This window comes from Taudactylus pleione, unplaced genomic scaffold (assembly GCF_031769625.1).
Source record: "Taudactylus pleione unplaced genomic scaffold, aTauple2 ptg000384l, whole genome shotgun sequence".
Taxonomy (NCBI): domain Eukaryota; kingdom Metazoa; phylum Chordata; class Amphibia; order Anura; family Myobatrachidae; genus Taudactylus; species Taudactylus pleione.
The window spans coordinates 416,885-442,264 of record NW_028284785.1 but is presented as its reverse complement, the minus strand read 5'-3'; the positions used below and the strand labels follow the sequence as shown (position 1 = coordinate 442,264).

General features: G+C 48.5%; 1 protein-coding gene across 1 annotated transcript in view; it reads right to left on the bottom strand.

Annotated features, from left to right (window-relative positions):
• Nucleotides 1-25,380, bottom strand: part of MEGF8 (multiple EGF like domains 8) — a 79,725-nt gene that overhangs the window by 22,279 nt on the left and 32,066 nt on the right. Inside the window, exons 17-25 of the mRNA XM_088445596.1 lie at nucleotides 13,054-13,281; nucleotides 12,845-12,963; nucleotides 10,648-10,779; nucleotides 10,117-10,230; nucleotides 2,234-2,476; nucleotides 1,098-1,282; nucleotides 776-986; nucleotides 453-651; nucleotides 226-361 (exon numbers count right to left, since the gene is read on the bottom strand). Of these exons, the coding sequence (XP_088301722.1) occupies nucleotides 226-361; nucleotides 453-651; nucleotides 776-986; nucleotides 1,098-1,282; nucleotides 2,234-2,476; nucleotides 10,117-10,230; nucleotides 10,648-10,779; nucleotides 12,845-12,963; nucleotides 13,054-13,281 (1,567 nt within the window). The remainder of the gene's footprint in view (nucleotides 1-225; nucleotides 362-452; nucleotides 652-775; nucleotides 987-1,097; nucleotides 1,283-2,233; nucleotides 2,477-10,116; nucleotides 10,231-10,647; nucleotides 10,780-12,844; nucleotides 12,964-13,053; nucleotides 13,282-25,380) is intronic.

The window sequence follows — 25,380 nt, the reverse complement described above, 5'->3', positions numbered from 1 at the left end:
AGAGAGAAGCAACAGTCCGTAAAGAGAGAAGCAACACTCCGTAAAGAGAGAAGCAACAGTCCGTAAAGAGAGAAGCAACAGTCCGTAAAGAGAGAAGCAACAGTCCATAAGGAAAGAAATAATAGTACTACAATAAATAAGAACATATTTCTAAGAACTAGCAAACATAAAATAGCTTTCCTGCTAGCAGTCAGTGTTGGATAGTTGAATAAAAAGTATTCCTACCTGTTGTAGCCTCTACAGTAAGCGGCGTTTCACCTTGCCCCCGACCACAGAATGCCCCCAACAGACTGCGATCTGACTGCAAGAGTCCTGTGTCTAGGAAAGCCGGAATCCCATCAAAGACATATACATAGCTGTGCTGTAATGGGAAATAAAGGAGAGAGGTGTGAGAATATGAAACAGGAAACTAAAGATCAATCAGCCGACAGTCAGAGAAAGGCAGGACTCACAGTGCAGGGAATGCTGAAGTCAGGCTGCAGAGTGAGACTGAGCCTTGGGCAACTGTCCTCTGGATGACAGGGCTCAGTGTTGGAAGATACACTCAGCACCCACAGACAGTACGAGCCTCCAGGGGAGCCGAGCGCAGAGGAAGTGAGGCGGGAGAGAAGCTGACGACCCTGGCACTCCAGGTAACAAGTCCCCCCGCTCCTGGGTAGAAAATGATTATTAGAAGTTGTCCCCAGACTCTACTGAGCGTAGTACCGTTCTATAAACTAGAACGTGTAACTATCTCTGTTCAGCCTCTGCTTTCAGAAATGACAGCACAATGTACCTGGGATCTCCGTAATATCCGGGAGCACATTTCTCACAGTGTGCTCCTTGCGTGTTGTCTGTGCAGTAACACACCCCCGTTTCACGGTCACAGTAGCCCAGTTCAGGGGTTCCATGCTTGTTACAGGCGCATTCCTGGCACCCTGGCTTCTGGGTGGCACTTCCGAAGCTGCCAGGTTGGCACTCTTGGCATTGCGCTCCTTGTGTCCAATCTGCAAAAGCAAAAGATAAATCATTGGGCCACAGATACATGTAACCTTTGGGATTGTATTACACCCCCGACAACGATCCCCCCACTCCGCTGTACCTGCTGCCGCCCTTACCCTGACAGGCATCACAGATCCCTGGGCCGTGGGTGCAGGAACTATGGAAGTGACACCCGCAGTCCACGCTACACTCCACTCCACTCTCAGTGACGATTGTGTGGTTGGATGTCCACCCGAGGTCACACAGACAAGAGTAGAAAGGAGGCCCACTGCATGTGCCATGGGAGCATTCATTATAACATCTAAAGACAAAGAGCAGATAAAACGTAACTTTATAGAACACATAATAAAAATAACAACAACTAGCCCATCTAGCCTGCTCTGCTGGACAGTTTATTTGGTTTTCTGTATGTTCTTGTAGCAATTACCTTTGGGTTTAAATATGTTGTCCTCCTAAATTATGTTATATCCTTCATAGGTGTCAATCAAATCAATTCCATCCCTTTGTCCCACATACTGTACATATTCAGCTCTTCAATTCTTCCCTGGTAAGTTTGGTTTTCCAGCAAAGATACCATTTTAGCCGTTTTTGAATGTGTTCCAAAAACATGCAGTTACCCATAGCAACCAGTTCACTTCTTTCATTGTTTAAAGGACACTGGATTTGCTTATAGCTAAAGTCTGATTGAATGTTTTTGGCTCCTGAAAATTTGCAGATTGTTTGGAAAAAGACCCTCCGACACCAACCCCGAAACCCTTTAGCAAAACTTCCCACCGCACCCTGCAGCCTTGCCGTTTTCTCAATGACAGAGTATGGAACAGAGGTTTGCTGAGAGCCAAGTTAGGATACCTACAGAGGAGCAGATCGGACAATGCCAAACAGTCCCATTAAGCATTAGCTAAGGACTGGTGGTCATGTTGGTCTCACACGTAGTAATCTATGACCAATTTGGTCAGGATGCTTCCAGCCACTCACAAAACATTTCCAATACCTGCTACACATGAATAAAGTGTGCAAGTGGAGTTAGGTTTATAAAGCAGCTTAAAAGGTGGATTTGCTGTGTTACCGTCTTTTCATTAGGCAATTATCGGAGCCCAAAATGGTGTTTCCAGTGAGTGGGAAGGAATGGACTCAACAAGGAGGCATCAGAGGTTAGTGTGTTGCTATGTGCTGCCAGCTAATTTTGGAAGCTCTACTCCATTCATGCGGTCTGAAAATGATGAGTAACATGCGTAAGACACTACTTGCTCACGTTTGGTTGCAATGGGTGACGCCATCTCCTGTATATCCACGGTTACAGTGACACTCGTAGGAGTCCGGGGTGTTCCTGCAGGTGGCGTGTTTGTGACAGGTGGCCATTCCCAGCCGGCACTCATCAACATCTGGACAAAAGGCATAGGACCACTGAGCAGGCTCCACTGCGAGCCCAGCCACGGAGAGAGCGCTGGAGCAGTTAGAGACGCCTCGGACGCCAGCGTAGTCACCTGAGAAGCACCTGGTGGAAAGGGGGAAAACACATAACATGTAAAGCATGGCTTTCATATAGTATGACCAACAGAGGAAACACCTAACAACATCATCCACATAGATAAGGGCTGCCCAGCTTGTGTCACAGAAGCTGTATCCAGCCTGTAAGCCTTTCTCTAGCTCCTAAATTCTCAGCAACCAAGACTCTATAAAATAGAGCATGTGTGTCTAAAATAATAAATTATATTTGTCTACATATCTGATTACTATTCGTGCGCATTCTAGCTTTGCCGGAGGGGCAGGGCGCCTATCAAGTCAAAAGGACACTTTAGTGAAAAGGGGCGTGGTCCCTCGGAAAGGGGGTGTGGCCTTGAGACAGCACGGCCTGCGGGTGGGCACGGCACCCAGTAGACTGTTTTAGCAGGGCACCACCATAGGGGCAGGGTGGATTTTAGAGTTTTAAAATCGGTAAAGGCGATTACTGTGCACCTGGACAAAGTATGCTGCAATGCAAGGGGCGCAAAATACATTAATTGATTTTGCATGCAGGGTAAATACTGGCTGCTGTTGCATGTAGCCCACAAATGCTGGACAGCTTTATTTTTACATTGCAATCTAGATTTCGGTTTGGAAAACACCCCTTTCACATCTAATCTCTCTGCGCATTTTACATCTGCCCCACCTGCAGTGCAGCATGGTGTTACTAAGGTGCAGAGTGTAGTGAAGTATGATCTACCCTGTTCTCTTTCCAGCTCCGTACACACGGAGCGATAAGACAACGATCAGATATTGTTGTCTGATCGTCCTTCATGTGCTGGATGTTCGATGTCAAACATCCAGCTCATGCACTAACCCCCAAACTACTATAACGACCCACGATCGACGATCACGGGTCCCTATAGTAACCAGGCTCGATAGCAACCAGGTTGGCCTGCATACATGGGCGATGGTCGATATCGACCATCCGTGGCCGCGCAATGACCATCGTTTGGGGGTTGGAAGGGACCAAAAACAGAATGATCTGACCGATAACGCTATATCAATATCGCTATCGTTTATATCGACCAGCTAAATCTGACCGTGTGTATGCACCATAAGATGAATCATCATGATAAAACACTGACTGAGACTAGTAACCATGCGTTGGTGCATGTACATCCGCTAGACATCACATTGCATCAAAACAGGATTTTGGTACTTACCGATAAATCCCTTTCTCCGATTCCACAGGGGACACTGGAGTTCAAGACAGTGGGGTATAGACGGTGGTAGAGCAGAGCCTGGCACTTTAAATAATTTAGAAGTGTGACTGGCTCCTCCCCCTCTATGCCCCATCAGCCCCAGTTTAAGAACTGAGCCCGAGAGGAGACGGAGGACAACAGGAAAACGAGGAGAAGGAGAAGGAGAACGGAACAAGACCGACTGAAGGAGAACAAAGGAACCCACTGCAGGGAAAACATGCAGTCACACAACTATAAAAGGTACCAAACAAAACGGCAGGTACGCAGCGCAGGGCGGGCGTCCAGTGTCCCCTGTGGAATCGGAGAAAGGGATTTATCGGTAAGTACCAAAATCCTGTTTTCTCCTTCATCCACTAGGGGACACTGGAGTTCAAGACAGTGGGGACATCCCAAAGCCAACCTCCCGGGTGGGAAGCGCGGAGAACTTGCCGACCCTTCAGCCAAACCGAAACAGGGACCGCACAGAACCGGAGGCCCAACGGAAAGGCAAGAGCTGAAGATCAAGTGTCGTAGAGCCAGGAGACAATCAGAACTCCTTGCTGAACAGTCACAGAAATTGCACAACGTACAGCAGAAATCGAATGGAATAAAGCGGCTAGCAAGAAAACACCCTCAGGTGAGAAGCATCAGAACACTGTAAGCTCAGCTGAAAACAGACCAAGCCGGACTGTTGGGAGCAGAGAACCCCAGCCCGAAGCCATAGGAGAAGGGCAGTAACCAAAGAACAAAACTCGAGAAAACCGTACCAGATCCAGAAACAGGAAGCTGCCACAGTCGCAGACAGCAGAATCCCAGCACGCTGAACATAACTCATATAGATATAAGTATAACGATACCATTCTACAAATACAGAACTGATCCTGTCCACAGACTCCTAATAAAGAGTATACTGGGAGGCAAAAGTCAAGACCGAAGCAGCCCTAAACCAGTCTGGAGGTCCAACTACTACAAGGTTGTTAACCAGCGGAAGGGTTAGACCATAGAGATCTCCGACAATTGGAGATCCCACTGGGGAAGAGGCAGAGGCGGCTTCGAGAGGATTGAGACTACAATCCCTTTCAGAGGGTCAGACAGCAGAACAACCCATTCTTCAAACAGAGTGATAAAACAGCGACTGAAACCCTGCAGCTGAAAAGAAACCACAGCAACAAAACCCCAGACAGACAACTTCCAACATGATGGTAGTGCGTAGTCAGTATCAACTGCTGGTCCGAACATAGTATGAAAACAACCAGGATACCCTGGCAGTTAAACAGCACAGATGCAACAGCCACCCAGGGAGAGCTACCAATATAGGGAAGCATCCCATACAGTAAGGCTAGAGCACTAGGACAGCCATGAAGGCACCCGTCAATGTAATGAAATAGCAACAGATACTGAACCGGAAAAACCCACCAGGGCCCCTGTCACCCTTTAATGTAAAGATGTGCACTAGCCTATAGATGCTCTTCAGTCCAGAACCCAACAGATTCTAGTAGAATAGTGTCACTAATCTCAATATTGGAACTATGCACCCACACACCAGGAACGCTCTAAAAACTAGAGCCAACTGATTAAAAGAGCGGATGGCTGCTAGGACAGCAGCTAGGGTGCGGAATAGAGAATAACACTATGTAATGTCAGGTTGCCTGAAATAGGAGTCTCTTCCGAGGCATTAGTGGGGTAAGCCCGCTTACCTGTGGGCGACCAGAAACCCTCTGGACGCTATGTAGAATGTCACTGACCTTTTCCAACTCACAGCAACCTGCCCCGTCAGAGATAGAGAGTAGCTTCAGCGGTCTAAGACAAATGCTCTACAGCACGGACTTCAATCTGGAGATGTTGCAGTAGAAAATACTGTAGAAAACTAGCAAAACGTTAGAGGAGACAAGAAGGTTATACAACAGGACTCTATACCTGAGCTTGTTCCATTAGGGATGTTTATCCATATAAAGATTATACATCTACCCCAAATACGGTCTGCTAGTGTAAGTAGCCTTACATTAACCCTTATAATGGTGAAGTGCGTATTACGGCCACCAATCTAATACAATCCAGGCCTGACCCTGCCTATATCAGCGGGTGGCCGTAGGCCTTCAAGCAATTTAACTAATTAAGCCCTGAGGATGGTAGAGAACCTGGATTCCTTATGTACTGATAGGAAATGTACCTAGGGTCCCTCTAGAGACCCATTTTATTGAGATATGCGACAAGACAATAACATGGAGTACCAGAATCGATACAGAGAAGGGTACCTGTACATAGAATGCATTAGTTATCCCAAGTAAAGAAGGAATATATCTGTAGTGATAACCCCAGTTAGGGCTAAAAAAACAGTATTTCCCAATTATTAGGAGATATTCAAGGAATGGGAATATATCAGTATTTATACACACGTACCCACAGACATAACAGTTGCATGAGAAGGCAATCTCTTTGAAAGGAAGAGTTAATGCCAACATAGTAAGCTTACTTGTCAGACTCCTGCACCAGGAGATCAGCATGCTATAAATATAAAATAAATAAATAAATATAAATATATATATCCTGCACTCTTAGGAGTCATATCAGTTTGCTACCAAGTGCGCCACTGGAGTGTAGTTGTAGATCATAGGTCCCCCGAAAAGGAGCGCCATAGATATAGACTGACGGGAACAGAACTATAGCCTCAGGAGGATGCAAGTACATATCTGTATATACATGTATGGACATACAAGATGTATAGGGTCCATACTGGAAGCAATGCCATAGGGAATTGTCACTATGCAAGCCACAGAACATGACTTCAGTCCATAGCCACCATATAATATATATATGGATATAGCTTACAGCAGTGGCTCCCAAACTCGGTCCCCAGGACCCCACACACGTCACATCACCCAGGTCACCCAGCAGGACCACAGGTGTATCCATTACTCACTGACACATTTTTAAAGTGGAGCTAATTAAATTTCACCTGCGATTCCGCGAGGAGCCCCGGAACCATGCACTGCCCGGGGTCCCGAGGACCGAGCCCGAGCACCAGCGGCCCCCAGCATCTGGTAATCCCAGGCGGCTTCCCATCCGTGGAAATATAGGCATACCATATATATACATATATATATATACACACATATAGATATATATATATGCAATCACACATACTGATACAGATATACACACACACATAAATCCTTAGGGAGAGTAGTGTAAAGCGGAGTTATTGCACCAACTACATTAGGAGAGCCCAGCCTCCAATTGCATCATCTTTCTTTTAAAATGTGCTAGGTATCAGACATAAAACGGATAAGAGCAGATCCTACCCCTGCTTTTATGGTAAGGATAAGAAGCGATATAAGAAGCGATATATATATATATATCCACCTATGCATATGCCTACCTACATACACGATTAGCAGGTGATGATATTGTAAAATTAGAACATGAGCAATAGTTAGAGCCCTGGAAGGAACTGAGACCCAGGACAAACTTCACACCAGACATATGTTCTAAAGCAGGGCTTAGTATAAATACAAATATACACATACATGTGGCTTACCTCCACGCAGGGAGACTGCTCATGTGCCATGTGTGGCCGTCAGTCTGCTACGGCATAAGGGGCAGAATATTTTAGCAGCGTGCTGTCCCAGACTGGTATCGATTCTGGGACCCTCATGTTACTGGTGTACTCGCCTTATCAGGTGAGCTATTGCAGAAGAGTAACAATCCACATACTTATGGGAGTACTGCCCCAGAAAAGTGAGCTGTGCTATGCTTCAGTGAAAATGATGTGCATGTGGAGCGCACTGCACCACACGCTGATTACATGTAACATTTCACAAAATTGCGTGCTTCTCTAAACTGACAGAGCCCTCCCAACATATTAAAAGGGAGACCTGTCCCTTGGGGAATCCACAGCGCAAGACCCTCACCCTCAATCTAAGCAGGAGATAAGGCCAGCAGCCGCTATTAACATAGTGCTAGAGAAGTGGGCGTCCCAGCCTCTAATGCTGGACCAAAGGGATGGTCAGCACGATATGGGACTCCCGTTCCTGAGTAGGGATGATACCCAATAGGGAGTTCTCCTCACCCACGATACACTATTATTCTCGCGGCATTTGGATTAAGGCTTGGTTCTATATTGTCCGTAGACTACCTTCGAAAAAAGGTATAATATATATATATGTATAGTCTGTCTTTGGTTTTCAAGCTGAAACATGTCTGCTGTGATGTCCTGAAGAAGGTCCTACATAGGACCGAAACGTAGACTATGACTATTGCACTTTATGGCTCTATGCACTTTCTCCCTCAAGATGGGTAATTAAAAACCAATTTTCTTGTCAGCTACCTGGTGAGTGCCAATTCTTCTCATTTTTTATATATATATATATATATATATATATATACACACACACACATATATATATATATGACTATAAACATAGCTTACACTACGCTGGGGTAGAGGAAAATACTGCGCTTAATGTCCACGCTAGCCAGGAAGAGTCCCGGCTAAAGCAGCTGCCCCCTCAACAGAACTGCATAAAGCGGAGTAATAGTGCACCCGCTCAGCGCGAGGGTGGGGGAGGAGTAGCAATAGGCTAAGACTCACCATCAGTGCAGCCGGTGTTAGGGCACTGAAGCAGGTAGTAGACACTGCCCTTAATAGGGAAGCGGGGCTCTCTTGCAGGTGGCTGGTACGCGCTGCATACATTCTCACGGGGGAGGGGGGGGTAGGGAGAGCGATCACGAGTGAAAACTCGGATCCTCACACCACCCGAGTACACCTCCTTCTAGGCAGGAGGAGAGCATTGGCTGATGTCCTGCTGTGGAGGGCGCCGACGCATTTAAACAAGTTTCACGAGGTACCGGCGCCAGTTATCAAAGCACCTTTCAGCCACGCTGTTTAACGGCTAATATATAAGCAGGCCGTCTTAGTCCTACTGGCGCTGTACATACGGAGACAGCGCCAGTGCTTCCTATAAGTGACAGCGCAGCAAGCCGTCTGTCACTTTGTCCTATTCGTCGGCTGCAGAACACACATCTCCCCACTGTGGGGGGAGGGGCGGGAGACCCGGACTCAGCCGTCTCAGCTGCGGCGGGCCCAGTCCTTCAGTTCTCTCCCGAGCGGGGGTGAGTCAGCGCTTGCAGCGCGACCCCTCTTAATAAAAGAGGGAGCAGAGACCACTTATATTGGAACTGACTGCCGACTATGCTCCGGCAGGATGTTCCAGTTTTTATAAATGGCGGGCTGCCTTGAATGCGCTTAGCGGCTGTATGTACTGGGCACGCAACAGTTAGCCACTTACTTAGGGCTCAGGGATGCTGCTGCAGTGCAGAGCACCGAGAGGGAGAGCCCGTACCAATGGCGCCGCTGTCAGAACGCGCCATTTCCACCCCCGCTAGCTCCGGTGTTTTAGCAGCCAACAGTGACAGCTAGCGGCATGTCACTGAGCCCAGCTCTAATGTCCACTGCTCCTGCTAATCAGGAGCAGTGGTTATACTTACAACTGCTGCGGCCGGGATGCTGGGCTGAGGGGGCGGCGAGGAACCCGGACACATGCCGGTGTCAGCAGTGGCGGGTCCTCGCTGGGTCCGATGACTCCAAGTTGTGTGCCCCCTCCTCAGGGTCACCGGACACAGGCTGCAGTAGCCGTGTGGTGCCCTTCCCGGCGGCTCCCACGTAGCAGGCAGACTGCCACAGTAAGCAGCCTGTCTGTCCTCAGTGCTTGTTTAATATCTAAAAATAAAAATTATATAAGAAAGGCTGGAGACAGCCTGATGTGCTACCGGCTCTCTCGGGCACATTCTAAAAACTGGGGCTGATGGGGCATAGAGGGGGAGGAGCCAGTCACACTTCTAAATTATTTAAAGTGCCAGGCTCTGCTCTACCACCGTCTATACCCCACTGTCTTGAACTCCAGTGTCCCCTAGTGGATGAAGGAGAAATACAGTCTGAAAAGACATTTGGTTTCTAGTTTAGCGTTAGTTGTAAGTTAGAGATCGAGCACAACTTGTAGTTTGAATGTTAGACTTGATTTTTGCCTTGTATTTTATTCTCCTGAAAATAAACATGGGCTAATAATATATACATTGTATCTGAGCATGCAATCTCTGCCCCATGTGCACCTGATGTACTTCCAATCAGATCCTAGATTACATTTGCGTTCTTTGTAAAACACTGCCCCTACCAGACTGACATTAGTATAGCACTAGGGAAGAAGGGGGGAGGAGCCATAGCGCTAGGGGGAGGGTGGGGGGAGGTGCCACAGTACTAGGGAGGAGACGCCTCTCTGCTTAGGGATGAATAAATAGACAACCTGCAGCAATCCCGGGACTTGGAAGAAGATTCATTGTGACTATAACCCCAGGATTACAGCAACAGCCACGTTGCAGTGCTATAAACCACAAGTCTGGTTGTACATCTCACACTATAGATGCAGTAAGAAAACAACATTGAATAACTTACCTTCCCATTGTGGGATTATCAATGTTCCCGCACCAACCGCATTCAAAATTTTGCAAACACTCACGACACGTGTTAAACCGGGAGCAATCCATGCACTGGGGTACGGAGTGGACGCTGTGGGGGGGAGAAAATAAGACTCAGTTGTATATCTACAGAGCAGTAGTTTTCACCTCAAAATTTAAAGCGCCATTAATAATGAGTGCAAAACCCGGCGAGCTTTGCACTTAATTTTACTGCCACTCTCAATTTTGAGGTCACATACACCAAGAAGGGGCGGCTTGTAAATACACCCCTCAGTGTATATAATATAGTCCATCAGTCAGACTCATTTCTAACTTTGTTTTTTAAAGTTATTCAGTAAATGAAGTCTATTTCTGTATTCTAGTTACTGTACAGTACAAAGGAAAATGAAGCCAGTGATTATTAAATGTAGACTTTCCTACTGGTAACTATTATAAATAATGGACACGGTTACAATAAGGAGCCCTGACAATAGCTGTGAATTAGATCGTACAGTAGAGCAGTACCCACCTGTCATACCAGTCCCTACAGTCACCGTAAGGATACTTAGCCAGGTAAGCAGCGAAATAGAAGCAGCTCTTTGTGGACTGGCACCAGGCACAGTGACTGGAGTTAGAGAGACAGTCGGAGCATGTTCTGCGCCTGGAGAAAAGTACACACGCATCAAACACAGGCTGCTACATAACAAGACAAAACTAGAGCCGCAGAGCCCACACACATCAAACATAGGCTGCTATATAACAAGACAAAACTAGAGCCGCAGAGCCCACACACATCAAACACAGGCTGCAACATAACAAGACAAAACTAGAGCCGCAGAGCCCACACACATCAAACACAGGCTGCAACATAACAAGACAAAACTAGAGCCGCAGAGCCCACACACATCAAACATAGGCTGCTATATAACAAGACAAAACTAGAGCCGCAGAGCCCACACACATCAAACATAGGCTGCTACGTAACAAGACAAAACTAGAGCCGCAGAGCCCACACACATCAAACACAGGCTGCAACATAACAAGACAAAACTAGAGCCACAGAGCCCACACACATCAAACACAGGCTGCTACGTAACAAGACAAAACTAGAGCCGCAGAGCCCACACACAACAAACACAGGCTGCAACATAACAAGACAAAACTAGAGCCGCAGAGCCCACACACATCAAACACAGGCTGCTACATAAGACAAAATTAGAGCCGTAGAGCCCACACACATCAAACACAGGCTGCTACATAACAAGACAAAACTAGAGCCGCAGAGCCCACACACATCAAACACAGGCTGCAACATAAGACAAAATTAGAGCCGTAGAGCCCAATCTTTGGATAAATAGTGGGACGAATGGATGAAGATTTGGGATATTTACAGACATACCCCCAGGCACATATATGCTGGATACCCAGCATATACGGAAAAAGTGACATTAAGAGCTGAGGAAGACAAATTGACATAATCACATATATATAGGGGGATCAGCAGAGGGGGGAGACCAGATAAGAATACTGCACACCATGGGTGTGGATTGAAAGATCTACAGTAAAGAGGGAGACAATGTCTAGATAGACACCAGATGTTAGACAGACAATAGGTTGACAGGGACAAAAGGTCAACACACTAAAGGTCGACATGTAAGAAGATAGACATGTACAATTGGTCGACACGAAAATGGTCGAAATAAAGATTGTCGACACATTTTTTTTTTTTCTAACCATAATCTTCACCCCAACACTCCCCTTGGTGCCTAACCGTAACTATCCCTCCAGGTGCCTAATCCGAACCGTCGGGATAGGTGCCTGACCCTAACCGTCCCTTCTAGTGCCTAACCCTAACCCTCCGGTAAGTGCCTAAACCTAAACCAGGGGTTCCCAACCACGGTCCTCAAGGCACACTAACAGTCCAGGTTTTAAGGATAGCTATACTTGAGCACAGGCGACAATTAGTAACTCAGTTATTTTGATTAAACCATCTGTGCTTTAGCATGGATATCACTAAAACCAGGACTGTTAATGCGCCTTGAGGACCGAGGTTGGGATTCACCGCCCTAAACAAAAAAAACAAAAAAAAGTGTTGACTATTTTTGTGTCGACCATTTGTACCCGTCGACCTTCTTACATGTCTACCTTTAGTCCTCGTCGACCTATTGTCTGTCTAACATCTGGTGTCTACCTAGACATTGTCGACCTTTTTACTGTAGATCGATCAACCGGTTACCGATTAAATACAGTGCCCTCTGCACCCCAGTGTCCCCCAGAGATATATATTGTAATTAACGCTAACAGCATAGGTGGTTATGTGTAACTACAGCTACTTAATAGCACTCATAAATATACAGTATAGAAATGCTCAGGAACACACAGTATATATTCTAATGGGCTTTATAGTCAACAATTGTAGAATGGTGGAAGAATGTTTTACTATTCACTCCAAACTTCCTGTGTGAAGCTACAGAGGGAAAGGGTTGGGAGCCATGAAGAATCATTTGCATGAGATAATAGTTTCCATCTGTAGAACACGCATTCATTGTGTGACATCTATATCTGTTTTTATAATTATATGCAAGAATCATTTATAAACTTGAATTAATCTTGCGTTTAGTCTTAGCGCCCCGTTAACATGCCAATTACTTCCCATTTACCTCTAATATCACTATATAAAGAGAGCAGACAGTCATGTGAAAGACGGCGTTCATGGTGACACTCACTGATTGCAGGCACGGGGACAGTCGGCTGGTGTTCGTATAGAGCCGTTCACACGCCCTCTGCGGCTGCACAGAGAGTCCCCCTTCTTACTGCTGTGTATCTGCCACTCACAAAACTGGTCCTAGGGCCACACAAAGCAAGGGCGTCAATGTCCTCCTCACCAACAGGTCTATCACATTCACCCGAGGTGCCACTCTCAGCCAGCACTCACTTTACTGCAGGATTCACAGTCACGGTATTCCTCGCACAGCTGGCAATTGCTCGGCGACAGAATTAGGGGCGTGTCCTGACAATATTTTGCCCACTCGCTTCCCAGTCTGAGGTAACATGCCCGGGTCTCGGAGCACCAGCCGCAACTCTGATCTGCCAGGCAGGCCAAGCAAGAGTGGTAGATGCAATCTTCAGAACGATGGGGCTCCAAAAAGAGGAATGAGATCTCCTGTAAGGTGGGGGAAGGGGGAGAGGGATAAAATAACCCACTATGCAGGATGAAGCAAAAACTAATAAATATAAATAAATAATAATAAAAGATATATAAATCAAGAATAATAAAATATATATATACTAAATACTAAAATATATATCAATAAATTATATATATATATATATATATATGTAAGAGATATGGTAAGAACTTATCCTTGTTATCTCTATTTCTACAAAGTCCATAGGGTTCCACAGGATACCTTGGGGTATAGGCGATGCGGCAGCAGCATCGGGCACCACAGAGTTAAAACTTTAGCCTCCCAGGATGCACTGGGGTCCCTCCTCTATACCCCGCCCCCCCCCGCCAAGGCCTTCAGTTTTGTAACGAGCCATAGGCCGGAGGAGAAGAACAAAGAGAGAGAGAAGCAAGTCTGGAACACAGAAGAAACACCTTCTCACTAGTAGGAGACGGAAAAACCGGTGACCAGATTAAAGCCCATCTGCAGTACAGGTGCGACAGGGCGGGAGTCCTGTGGAACCCTATGGACTTCGTAGAAATAGAGATAACAATGGTAAGTTCTTACCATCTCTCTTATTTTCTACTTTAGGGTCCATAGGGTATCCACAGGATACCTTGGGGATGTCCCAAAGCAGTGTCCTTTTAAGGGAGGGGACGCTCCTGTGCTGGAAGGAGAATCTGCCGCCCGAAGGAAGTATACTGAGAGGCGAAGGCAGGAAATACATAATACCTGACGAAGGTATGGACAGAAGACCATGTGGCTGCCTTGCAAAGCTGAACAGCTGTGGCACCACGCGAACTGCCCACGAAGGACCCACAGACCAAGTAGAGTGAGGATTAAGAGAGGTTGGTCTAAGAAGGCCCTTATGAATGTAAGCCTGAGAAATGGCCATGCGAATCAATCCTGCCAAAAGTTGTTTAGTGGCAGGTCAACCTTTCTTATGGAAACCATAGAGGACAAAAAGGGAGTCAGATTTCCTAAAGGAACTGGTACGGTCAACATAAATCCTTATTGCACGTACCACATCCAAAGAGGCCTCACCAGCAGAGAGGACTAGGATATCCTAATTAAATGTGGAAACTAGATACCAACTTAGGTAGAAAACCAGGGTGAGTACGAAGCCCCGCCCTGTCTTTATGAAAAATCAGAAAGGGAGGACTTGAGAGAACCCCCAAATCTGACACCCTTCTGGCCGAAGTTATGGACAGAAGAAACAGTCATAGCTGTAAGCCATTTGAAAGCCACTGAGCCCAGAGGTTTCAATGGCAGTCCTTGGAGAGCCCTCAGGACCACAGCCAAATCCCTGGCTGGAGCCACTGGCGGAACGAAGGGAGGCTTAATACGAAGTACACCTTGCATCAAGGTGTGGACATTAGGAAGTGTAGCGATCCTACGCTGAAACTAGACTGACAGGGCAGAAAGTTGCACCTTCAGTGAAGCAAGGCGAAGACCGTGATCTAAGCCAGTTTGTAGGAAAGCCAAAACCCTGGATATCCTAAGGACCTGAGGATCAGAACCTCTAGGACGACACCATTCAAAGAAACTATGCCTCACCCGGTGGTAAATACCTGCAGAAGTAGGTTTCCGAGCTATGAGCATGGTGGGCTGACTTAACAGCCATGTGGTCAAAGCAAGACAACCGAGGTCCGGGTGCTGGAAAGGACCCTGAGACAACAGGTCCGTATGCAGAGGCAACAATATCGGGGTGTCGACTGAGAGACCCCGAAGATCTGAGAACCAGTGCCGCCTGGCCCATGCTGGAGCTATGAGCAGAAGCGTGTCGCCTTCTTGCTTGAATTTGCGAGTAATTCGAGGAAGGGAAAACGGAGGGAACAGATACGCAAACCTGAAGGTCCACCTGACCCACAGAGCGTCCACCAGAAGAGCCCTTTCGTCTTCTGTGATTGAACCGTACACAGGCAGCTTGTTATTGTGTCGGGAGGACATGAGGTCTTTTTCTGAAAAAGCCCCATTTGTTCACCAGTTGGTGAAATACTTCCTGGTGAAGAAACCATTCCCCCGGATGCACGTCTTGACGGCTGAGAAAGTCTGCACCCCAGTTGAGACCTCCTGGCATGAACATTGCTGAATTATGGCAGGGAGATTGGCCTCTGCCCAAGCTAGAATGCGGGACACTTCTTCTGTCAGAACTGCCCGACTTCAGTTTCCTCCTGGGCGGTCTACGTAAGCCACTGTGATGGCGTCGTTTGACTGTACCTGCACGGACCGTCCGTGGAGGACATGTGTTATCGGCTGGAGAATTTTGAATACTGGCCGAAGTTCCAAGGGATTTATTGGAAATGCAGATTCTGTTGGCGTCCACCGTCCCTGAATGAAGTGTGACCCCGTCACTGCTTCCCAGCCCTGGAGACTGGCGCCCATCATTAGAAGGACCCAGTCTGCAATTGAAAAGGGGCGCACCCTGTTTGGTGAGCAGTTAGTAGCCACCAGGCTAGAGACAGACGGACCACTGGGGAAAGCACAATCGTCTGTGTTTTTAACCGATTGGGCAACCCATTCTATCCGTTGAGGATTAGCTGCAGCAGAGGTCTGGAGTGGAACTGGGCATATTCCACCATGTCGAACATCGACACCATGGAACCCAGTAACTGCATTGTTGAGTGCACAGACACTTGTCGGCTGCGAAGGCAACGTCTGTAACATAGAGATATTGTCCTTTGTCAAAAAGATCCCCTGGTGTTGAAAGACTAACAGGGCTCTGAAATGGAGCATCCTCAGTAAGGGACCCAGGGATGACTTCTCTCAGTTTATCAGCTAGCCATAATTGTGCAGCACAGATATTGTTAGGTGCAGATGGCGCGGAAGGATTTCTGGAGACCCTGCTAACAACATGAGGTACTCCAGATAGGGCAACAGGCAGACCCCCTGCATTTGAAGGTGGGCTGCCATAACCGCCATGAGTATGGTAAATACTCGAGGCGCAGTGGCCAGAGTAAAGGGCAGTGCCTGAAACAGGAAATGGCGGCTTAACATGGCAAACCCGAGGAATTGCTGTTGCGCCAAGATAATAGGTATATGAAGGTAGGCCTCATAAGTGTCCAGAGACACCATGAAATCCCTAGGTCCCATTGCCAATATAATGGAACAGAGGGTCTGTATCCTTAACCGAAGAACCTCCAGACTTGTCTAGGCACCTGAGGTTTTGGCCGGTAAAACCCATTGGGTTTGTGTACCAGAAAGAGAATTGAGTAATATCCCGTTCCCTGTTGGGATAACGGAACAGGTACTATAACTCCAGCCCGGAGCATAGAGTGCAGCTCTTCTGGAGTTCCATGGCCTTAACGGATGGAAGACCTGTAGTGAAAAACCGGCTGGGAGGCCTACGCCGAAATAAGATGGCGTACCCCAGAGAGACCACTTCTCTGACCCAAGTGTCCACGGTAGTCAGATACCAGCACTGGGCAAACTGAAGAAGCAGGCCTCCCACTTTGGGGTCCCCCAAGGGGAGGCCTTAGGCTGAAGGTTTATCATCCGACCTGGGAGTAGGACGTGTTGTGCTCTAAGCCTGCTTGTTTGGCTTGGCAGATTTTCTGGTTGTTGACTGCTGAGGAAAGGACTGAACTGTGGACTTACCCTGGGCTCCAGAGGCCTGAAAGGATGAAGCACCAGACCCGGATGGGATCGGAGACGATGGCAGACACGCAGACTTAGCTGCTGCCAGAGTCGCCACAATGTTGTCCAAATCAGAGCCAAAAAGGAGCTGTCCATTAAAGGGCAAGCATTCCAAACCTTTTTCGGAATCTGCATTCGCTTTCCAAGAGTGCAACCCTAGGGTGCGGCGAACTGCCACGGCTGGCGAGGAGATTCTGGAAACGGCTGCCTCATTAATATATGTGGCTGAGTCTCTGGGATTGCCCACCAACTTCGCCAGTTCAGGCGACGAGTCAGAGTCCAGAGACAATTATAAATTATCAGCCCAGCGCTCCATGGCTGTGGACACCTAGCCCACGGCCATAACCGTCTGGACGCCCCTCCAGCAAGAAAATAACTGGATTTAAGGCATATTTCCACCTAATGATCCGTGGCATGCTTGAAGGAGGCATGGAGGGCATGGCAACGTAGTACTCCACACTAGGCGTGTAACATGAGAATCCACTGCGGAGGAGTCTATTTAGTTTTGGCCACGGGGGGGTTGCCATCTTCAATAACCAAGACCGCACAAACTGCCCGCATAAGGTTTGGTATATATGTTTTTGACTTAGACTTCTGGTCTGAAAGGTCAAAAATTGTCACAGTCATCAAATGTCATGACAACACCAGCATGCAGAACATTCTGAGACACTACAGACCACTTAGCAGACTGCAATGATGGCTCCCCCTGTAACACGGCCGATAGGTTCTGTACCGAATTGGACCGTGAACCCACACACGCAGGCTCATGCGAGACATAGGTGGGCGAGAGCAGGAGAGACTGGGGGCCACTCAGCGTCCTGGGAAACCCCTATATGGGTGAGGACCCAACCGACTGTCGTGATAACCCCTATGGAGCAACGCAGGGGGTGTGGCCAGTTGACCCAAGCCCAACAAGGCCAAGGTGTTCCTGTACAGGCGCAGACACAGTAACTGGGCGTGATATTAGAAAACACGCCCTGCATAAACTGCCAGTGTTACAATACCCTCCGCTATTAGTACATTACAAGTGGTACACTGTAGCAATAGGGGAAAATCACGTTCACTCTCAGACATGAGTGTAATGGAGTGTATGTGACTTTCCTCACAAATAAATACTTTTATAGTGAGGCAATGACGACCCTGCAGCACCACACCGGAAGGGCTTTAGCAGAGGAAAAACAGGGATAGAAAATATGGCTGACAGTCAGAAGTGAAAGTACAGGCAGACAGCGCTAGCATTAAGTCACATACAATGCAGAAATAACATCCTGCACTATTAGCACTGAGATCAACTACACAGACACAGAGCCTGGTAGGAAACAGCGCAGCATACACTGGCCTTAACGTTGCTCGAAGGAGAGGTATGCAGGGGGACCCGGACCACACAGCCACCAGCATCAGCGTCCAGCAGTGCTTGCACATTATTCATAAAATGGCCGCCGAGGAGGCGGGCCCCGGGGGAGGAACGCTGAACACAGCCAGCCAGACCGCTGTGGAGAGGCACTGTGCAGCGGGGGAGGGGCCGGCTGTAAACAGGGAAGGTGCGCTCCCCTGGCATGCATTTAACCCCAGGGACGCCGGACGTTTTCCGCTCAGTCGCGGCCCGCTGTCCCTGGGGCTTGTGGAAGCGCAGGTTAATACCTGGCTCCACTCGCAAGCCAGTCCCCAGGACTGTGTCTTCCGGCGGGTACCCTCCACGGGACCCGCCGCTTACCTGATCCTCTTAGATCCGGCCACAGTCCGGGGTCACCGCTAGCCGTGACCCCAGACCCCCACCAGCATCCCCGAATCCGTACTGGCGTTCTGGTACCAGCGGGGTGAAGGAGCGACAGCATGGACGTCTGAACAGACTGTCCATGCTGTACTGCTCTAGATGTGCAGCCACAGCTGCTTTTGGAAGTCTTCAGGGGCTGTAACAGCCCCTCTCTGCTACATGTGCTCCGACTCCTGGCCGGGCACCGACAAAAACTGATGGCCTTGGCAGGGGGGCGGGGTATAAAGGAGGGACCCCAGTGCATCCTGGGAGGCTAAAGTTTTAACTCTGTGGTGCCCGATGCTGCTGCCGCATCGCCTATACCCCAAGGTATCCTGTGGATACCCTATGGACCCTAAAGTAGAAAAATTATAACACATCTATATACACATACATACATACATACATACATACAGCTTGCTCCAGTGCACAAATTCACATAAGCATATCTTCAGACATCGATGAGGTTTTCTTGTTATGGACAGGGAGGGTGGAGTTCTTACAGGAATTGATGACCAATATTAATGGCTTAAATTCACCCATTAAATTTACCTATAATTACAGTGCAGAGATGGCTAACTTCTTGGATGTAAATATCACAGTTTTGAATGGTAAAATTGAGACAGGGGTTTACGGTAAATCTACCGATAGGAATACCTTCCTGAGGTCTAATAGCCATCACCCAGTTGCATTAAAGAAGGGTCTACCTCTGTCCCAAATGATGCACCTAGCGCGCATCACCAGTGACTCCTCTAAGATTCCAAATGAGTTGGATAAACTCATAACACAAGTTTTAGAGAGGGGGTATGAAATATTATCAGAACAGAAGTCTAAGGTGCTCAAGATGAGGCAGGCAGAATTGTTAAATCCTAGTAAAAAGGATAAGGATAGTGTCATTCCATGGTCTAGTGGATATACATTGGCCAGCCCCATCATTAGACGTGCCACCACTGCGTTATGGCACATTGTGAGCACTGATAGAGATCTGCCTGTGTTTAAACACAAAAGACCGATGGCAGCATTTAGAAGAGGTAGGAACCCATGAGATCGATTGGTTCGTACCGACATTTCTAATGTAGGTATCCCACAACTCCCCAACATCTACAGAAAAGCCCCAGGCTGCTACAGATGCAGTAATTGCGTGACCTGTAATTTCCTTGTCCCATGTAAAACTTTTAGAGATCCCCACTATAATAAAGTTTATGACATTAGATACGTGTTAACATGTACTACTACGCATGTAGTGTATATGATAGTGTGCCCTTGTGGCTTGTACTATGTGGGCCAGACTACACGTAAGTTCAAGGAGAGAATGAATGCACATAGGACCTCATTCAGAGGCGGTCGCTAGGGCACGATCGATCGCAACGAGTGATTTTTTGTCATGTGCGCATGTGTGTAGTCGGCATTGCGCGTGCGCAAGCCAGTTCTTGCGAGCTATATGGAGTCTGTCGTCAGTCACTACTTGGTCGTAGCTCTGATTGACAGATAGTTCCGTTTGTGGGTGGTAACAGGGGAAGGTGCATATGAACGGGGGAGTGGCGCAGCGAACGCAGGCGTGTCTGACGTAAAAACAAGAGATATGGTAAGAACTTACCTTTGTTATCTCTGTTTCTACGAAGTCCATAGGGTCCACAGGGTTGACCTTGGGGTATAGGTTGGGAACCAAATCCGGCCACCACGCAGTTAAAGCTTTTAGCTCCCAGGATGCACTTGGGTCCACTCTCCCTATAACCCCGCCCCCCAGCCAGAGGCACCTCAGTTTGTAAGTAGCCAAAGGCCGGAGGAGGAGAGAAAAAGAGAGAGAAAACTGGAACACTCTAGAACCATACTCACAGAAAAGGAGACGGGAAACCGGTGACCAGTAACACAGCCCATATGAAGCCATGTGCGTCAGGGCGGGCGCCCTGTGGACCCTATGGACTTCATAGAAACAGAGATAACAAAGGTAAGTTCTTACCATATCTCTTGTTTTCTACTTCAGGGTCCACAGGGTTGACCTTGGGGATGTCCCAAAGCAGTTCAACCAAGGGTGGGGACGCTCCTGTGCTGAGAGGAGAATCCGTCGCCAAAAAGGAAGCATCCTGAGAAGCAAAGGAAACCAATGCCTAGAACCTTAAAAAGGTATGGACAGAAGACCACGTGGACACCTAGTAAGGCAAAACAGCCGAGGCGCCACAACGAGCCGCCCACGGGGGTTACATGGCCCGAGAAAACACAAGCCTCAACGACAGAAATGCCCACCCATGGGTAGGCCCCTGAGGAAGACATACGAGGCCATCCAGCCAACATTTCATTATAGGCCGGCCATTGTTTCCTGTGAAAACCAGAAACCGCAGACCACCAATAAGGAGTCCGATTACCATAAGGAACTTGAACGGATCACATAAAGCCAAAGAGGCCGGACCACAGTCAATGAGGCCACACCAGCCGAGAGGACTGGGGACTGAATGGCCGTACCATAAGTTCCAGAATAATATGGAACCTAAAAACCACTCTAAGAAGAAACACAGGGCGAGAGCAACTCACACCCTGACATGATGCCCTCCAGAAGAGGGAGCCACACGAGAACGCTCCCAATTCAGACACTCTCCTGGTTGATATAAACACCCTGAGAGAGAGAGAGAGAGAGAGAGAGCTGAAACAACAGACCATGTAATGGCTATCACAACCAGCGGTACCATTGACTGTCCCCGGAGGGAACAAAGAACCACTACTAACTCCCCAGGAGTCCCTAGGGAGGACAAGTGGAGGCATAATCCAGAAAATACTCCAAAGGATGAACTGGATACCAGAGTGGAGCAATTCCATATCCTAACCATACCGACAGTGTAGAGATCCGCACTGTCAGGAAGGCCAGGCCAAGGGTGAAACCCAAGCCAGCCAAAAGGAATGCCAGAATATCTGGAAATCCTGGACACCGGAGGATCGTATCGACAGGTACGATACCATAAGAATTATGTATGCCACAGTTCGTGGCAGATCCCAGCAAAGTCTGGCCTATCTACTCTAAACATCTCAATGAAGACAGAGCCAGGGAAGCCCTAGGACCACAGTAGGGGCGCAGTCAAAGACAAACGATCCAGGTCCAGGGAAAAACAAGGACCCTGAGACAACAGGCCCAGATAGTGAAGCAGTAGGAACGGAGCATCGATGAGGAGACATCCGAAAATCTTAGTACCAGTGATGTCTGGGACGAACTGGAGCCCCCAGAAGGAAAGCCCCTCCGTCTCGAATTAAACCACCGAAGACCTCGAGGAAGAGGGGAGACCGGAGGACACAGGTACACAAAGTGGAAGGACCACTTCACTGACAAAGAGTCACTGAAGGTAGCTTCAGTACTCCTAGAGCTGGACTGTAACACCGGTAATGTGTGATAGAGTCAGAAGGCCATGAGGATCAATCCCCTCAGGGATTGATCTGCTCACCAGGAGTTGAAACCTCTCTTGGAGAAGAGACTAGTCCCCGGGATGCACGTCGTGACGGCTGAGGAAGCCCGCTTCCCAATGGAGAGCTCCGGGAATAAACACTGCAGAGTTGGCCAGGAGAAGACCCTTGGACTATGTCAGAATGTATGACATTCCTGACATTGCCACCCAACTACCAGTGTTGCCTAGATGGAAGCCACTGTTGTGACACTGTCGGACTGAACCTATTCAGGTTTACCGTGACATATGGGTTAGGCCAGAGTGAAGGCCCAAGACAGCCTAAAGTATCAACAAGTGGCAGGGCAGAAGCGACAGACGTCCAACTGCCCCGAAACTAATGCGGACCAGACACTGTCTGTAGCAAAGAATACCCTGGACGAGATGGCCATAGCCACCCTGACAGAGACCAACTCGCCTCCGGAGAAAGTATCATCGTTCGAACAGCGATCCGATGGAAAAAAGTCGGATGATGGAGCATGGACGATTCCACCTGAGTCCAGGCACCCTTGGAATCTGATTCAGGGATTTGAGACAGAGTATAGGCAAATGAGGACCAGTCGGTCACTGCCCCAGAAAGAAAGTAGAACAACCAGTCCTTCACTGAGATAGTGAGGTTGGCCGAAATAGCTCTGCTTACCGCAAAGACTGTATAGCTTTCTGGGATTGTAAGGCCCTGATCGGGTCTGAAGAAGGGCCCGTGTAACAATGCCTGTGAGGAGGCCGCCTGAGCAATGAGAGGCCGTTGAGAATCAGTACCTCACTCTGGAATTCCCCAAATGTAGACCTGTCCCGTCAGGCTGAAGGTTTATCGTCAGGTGTAGAAAAAGGGTCGTCCGGAAGTCCAGGACTGCTCGGTACTGGATATGGTGGCCCCCATGGAGGCCGACAGCCTAGGAAAAAACAGGCCTTTAGGCTGACCCTGAGGACAAAAAGACTTAACAGAGTTAGTCCGAATGTAGTGGGAGTAGCTAAAGACGGTATCTCCCCATTAGTGATACTGCCAATGATGCAACGATCTTGTCAAGGTCAGGACCAAACAAGATCTTCCCCATGGAAGGAGTCTGCACCTCTGCTTTCCCATAACGCAGCCATAGGGTATTGCGGCGGATACAGTCGCCACCGAAACCCTGAAAGTTAGAAGACCGGCATCCAATGTAGGTAATCCCACCTATGGTCACTGCATATTTTATGTGAGCGGCAAAAGATATTTGAACCCCAGACGTGTTGGAGGGGAAAAACGTCACAAAAGCATCACCATGCGATGGCCATGGTAGGACGGGCAACAGGCCCTGAAAACGAGTACATTGATTTCAGGCAAAGTTACCACCTACGGATCTGTAAAATCCGTCCAGGCCGGGATGGGAGGCGTATTAATGCCTGTAACCTGACGATTAACATTCAAATCCATCCCAGAAAAGGATTTCCATTACTTGTGAGGACCCTCAGGGAATGGGAAACAGGAGGCCTTTGTGACTCCTCGTATCTGGCGACAGCCAGACTCCCGCTATGAGATCCACCCGCTGGGCAGAAAACGGGAGATGTATGATACAGGTGCAGGATCGACATTCTCTATATCCAGAATGAACCTGGCTACCCAGCCCCAAAGCAGGGATAATAATACTTGAAATCGGCTCCCCCCATGTGAGAGGGAAAGAGCCGAATACACCATCCAGTTCACGGCAGAGCCACTGGGAAGTAACCACAGGGCGTATATCACGCCAATTAGTATGTCGTAGAAAACGACATCCACCAGGGTGGCCGTTATGGTAATCCCTGCAAGGGGAATGACAGACCAATGTGGTATCGGAGGTAATTCATGTACTGTGAAAAACCCTGGCGGGGAGCGATAGTCTGTTGCACAGGGGTAAATTGCAAGAAATTGCGAGATACCCCGAGTTCAAAAGGGCAGTATGGTGAAGTAACTCCAAGCGAGTGACGACAATGGGGCCCGCCCGGCGATCCTCAAAGGAGAGGATCCTGAGAAATAAACCGCCCTTTAAGGGGGTCGTGCAAGGGGCCCGGCACCAGATGGTGCCGCATACATAAACCTTTCTGAGTTAAAATCCTCCGCACTACTACCTGCAGGCTATGACTTGCAGGATAGCAATAATGGGTGCAGTATTGTGTGCAATCTCCTGGTCAGATATATCTGACTATCTTGACGGAAATATTAAGCAGCGCCATACTGGTCCTGACTGACGCTAAGATTAGCTGCAGGGACCCATTATCAGCGTATGCAACTTACAGTTCCATCTAAAATATGGCAACGTGCAGCACGCAACAGTATGTGACAAACCTCACAAATATTAACAAGTATATATATGTGAGGTCTCAGAACCACCCCAAGTACACCTGTATTAGGGCAGATAAAGAAAAGGGATAGATATACACTGACAGGTGAGAGAAAAAGCAGACAGTCAGCACTAGCATAAGTTACATACAATGCAGAAAAATATATATACATACATTTGCATGACATATAATATACTGCACAATGTCGCTACATTCAACTGCCCAGATTCAGTGTCTGGGAAGGCTATAGCGCTGTGTACACTCACCCAAAATGGCCAGGTACGCAGGGGGACTGGGCTCACTGACATCCTAGGAGTTCTGCAGCACCAGAGAGAAAATGGCCACTGGAGACCTCAGAAGAAGCGTGGCCCGCGGAGGAAGCAGCTCAGCGACGCCAGACTGTAGTACTGAAAGGCGCGCTGAGCTGAGGGGAGGAGCCGCTAGACAGGGAAGGCTTCCTCCCCTGGCTAGCAATTAACCCCCCGGGATGCTGGCTCCCGCTGCCGCTATAATCCCTGGTGGGCTGTGGACACGCGCGGTATGCCTCCATGGAGGGGGAGCCCGCCGACACAGCCATTGCCTCCGGTCTGTCCCCAGAGACCGGAGGCATAAGGCTGCATGTACACGCGGGTCACCGCAAGCGGTGACCACGCGACTTACCTGTCCCCGTCGATCCGGCAGCAGCCCAGGGATTCCTCCAGAGCCCGGCTAGTACAAACTCTGGGGTCCCGCTGCGATCCCCAGATCTGTACTGGCGTCGCAGCGCCGGCGGGGTGTACGAGCGGCAGCTTAGACGTCCATTGGACAGTCTGATGCTGCCGCTCTGAAGAGTAGTAAAAAATAAAATAAAACTCTTTAAAATAAATTTTAAGCTTAGGGGCTGCTAAGCAGCCCCCTGCAGTAACGGTGACCTGACTCCGGCCGGGCACCAACTTAAACTGTGGCTGGGGGGCGGGGTTATAGGGAGAGTGGACCCAAGTGCATCC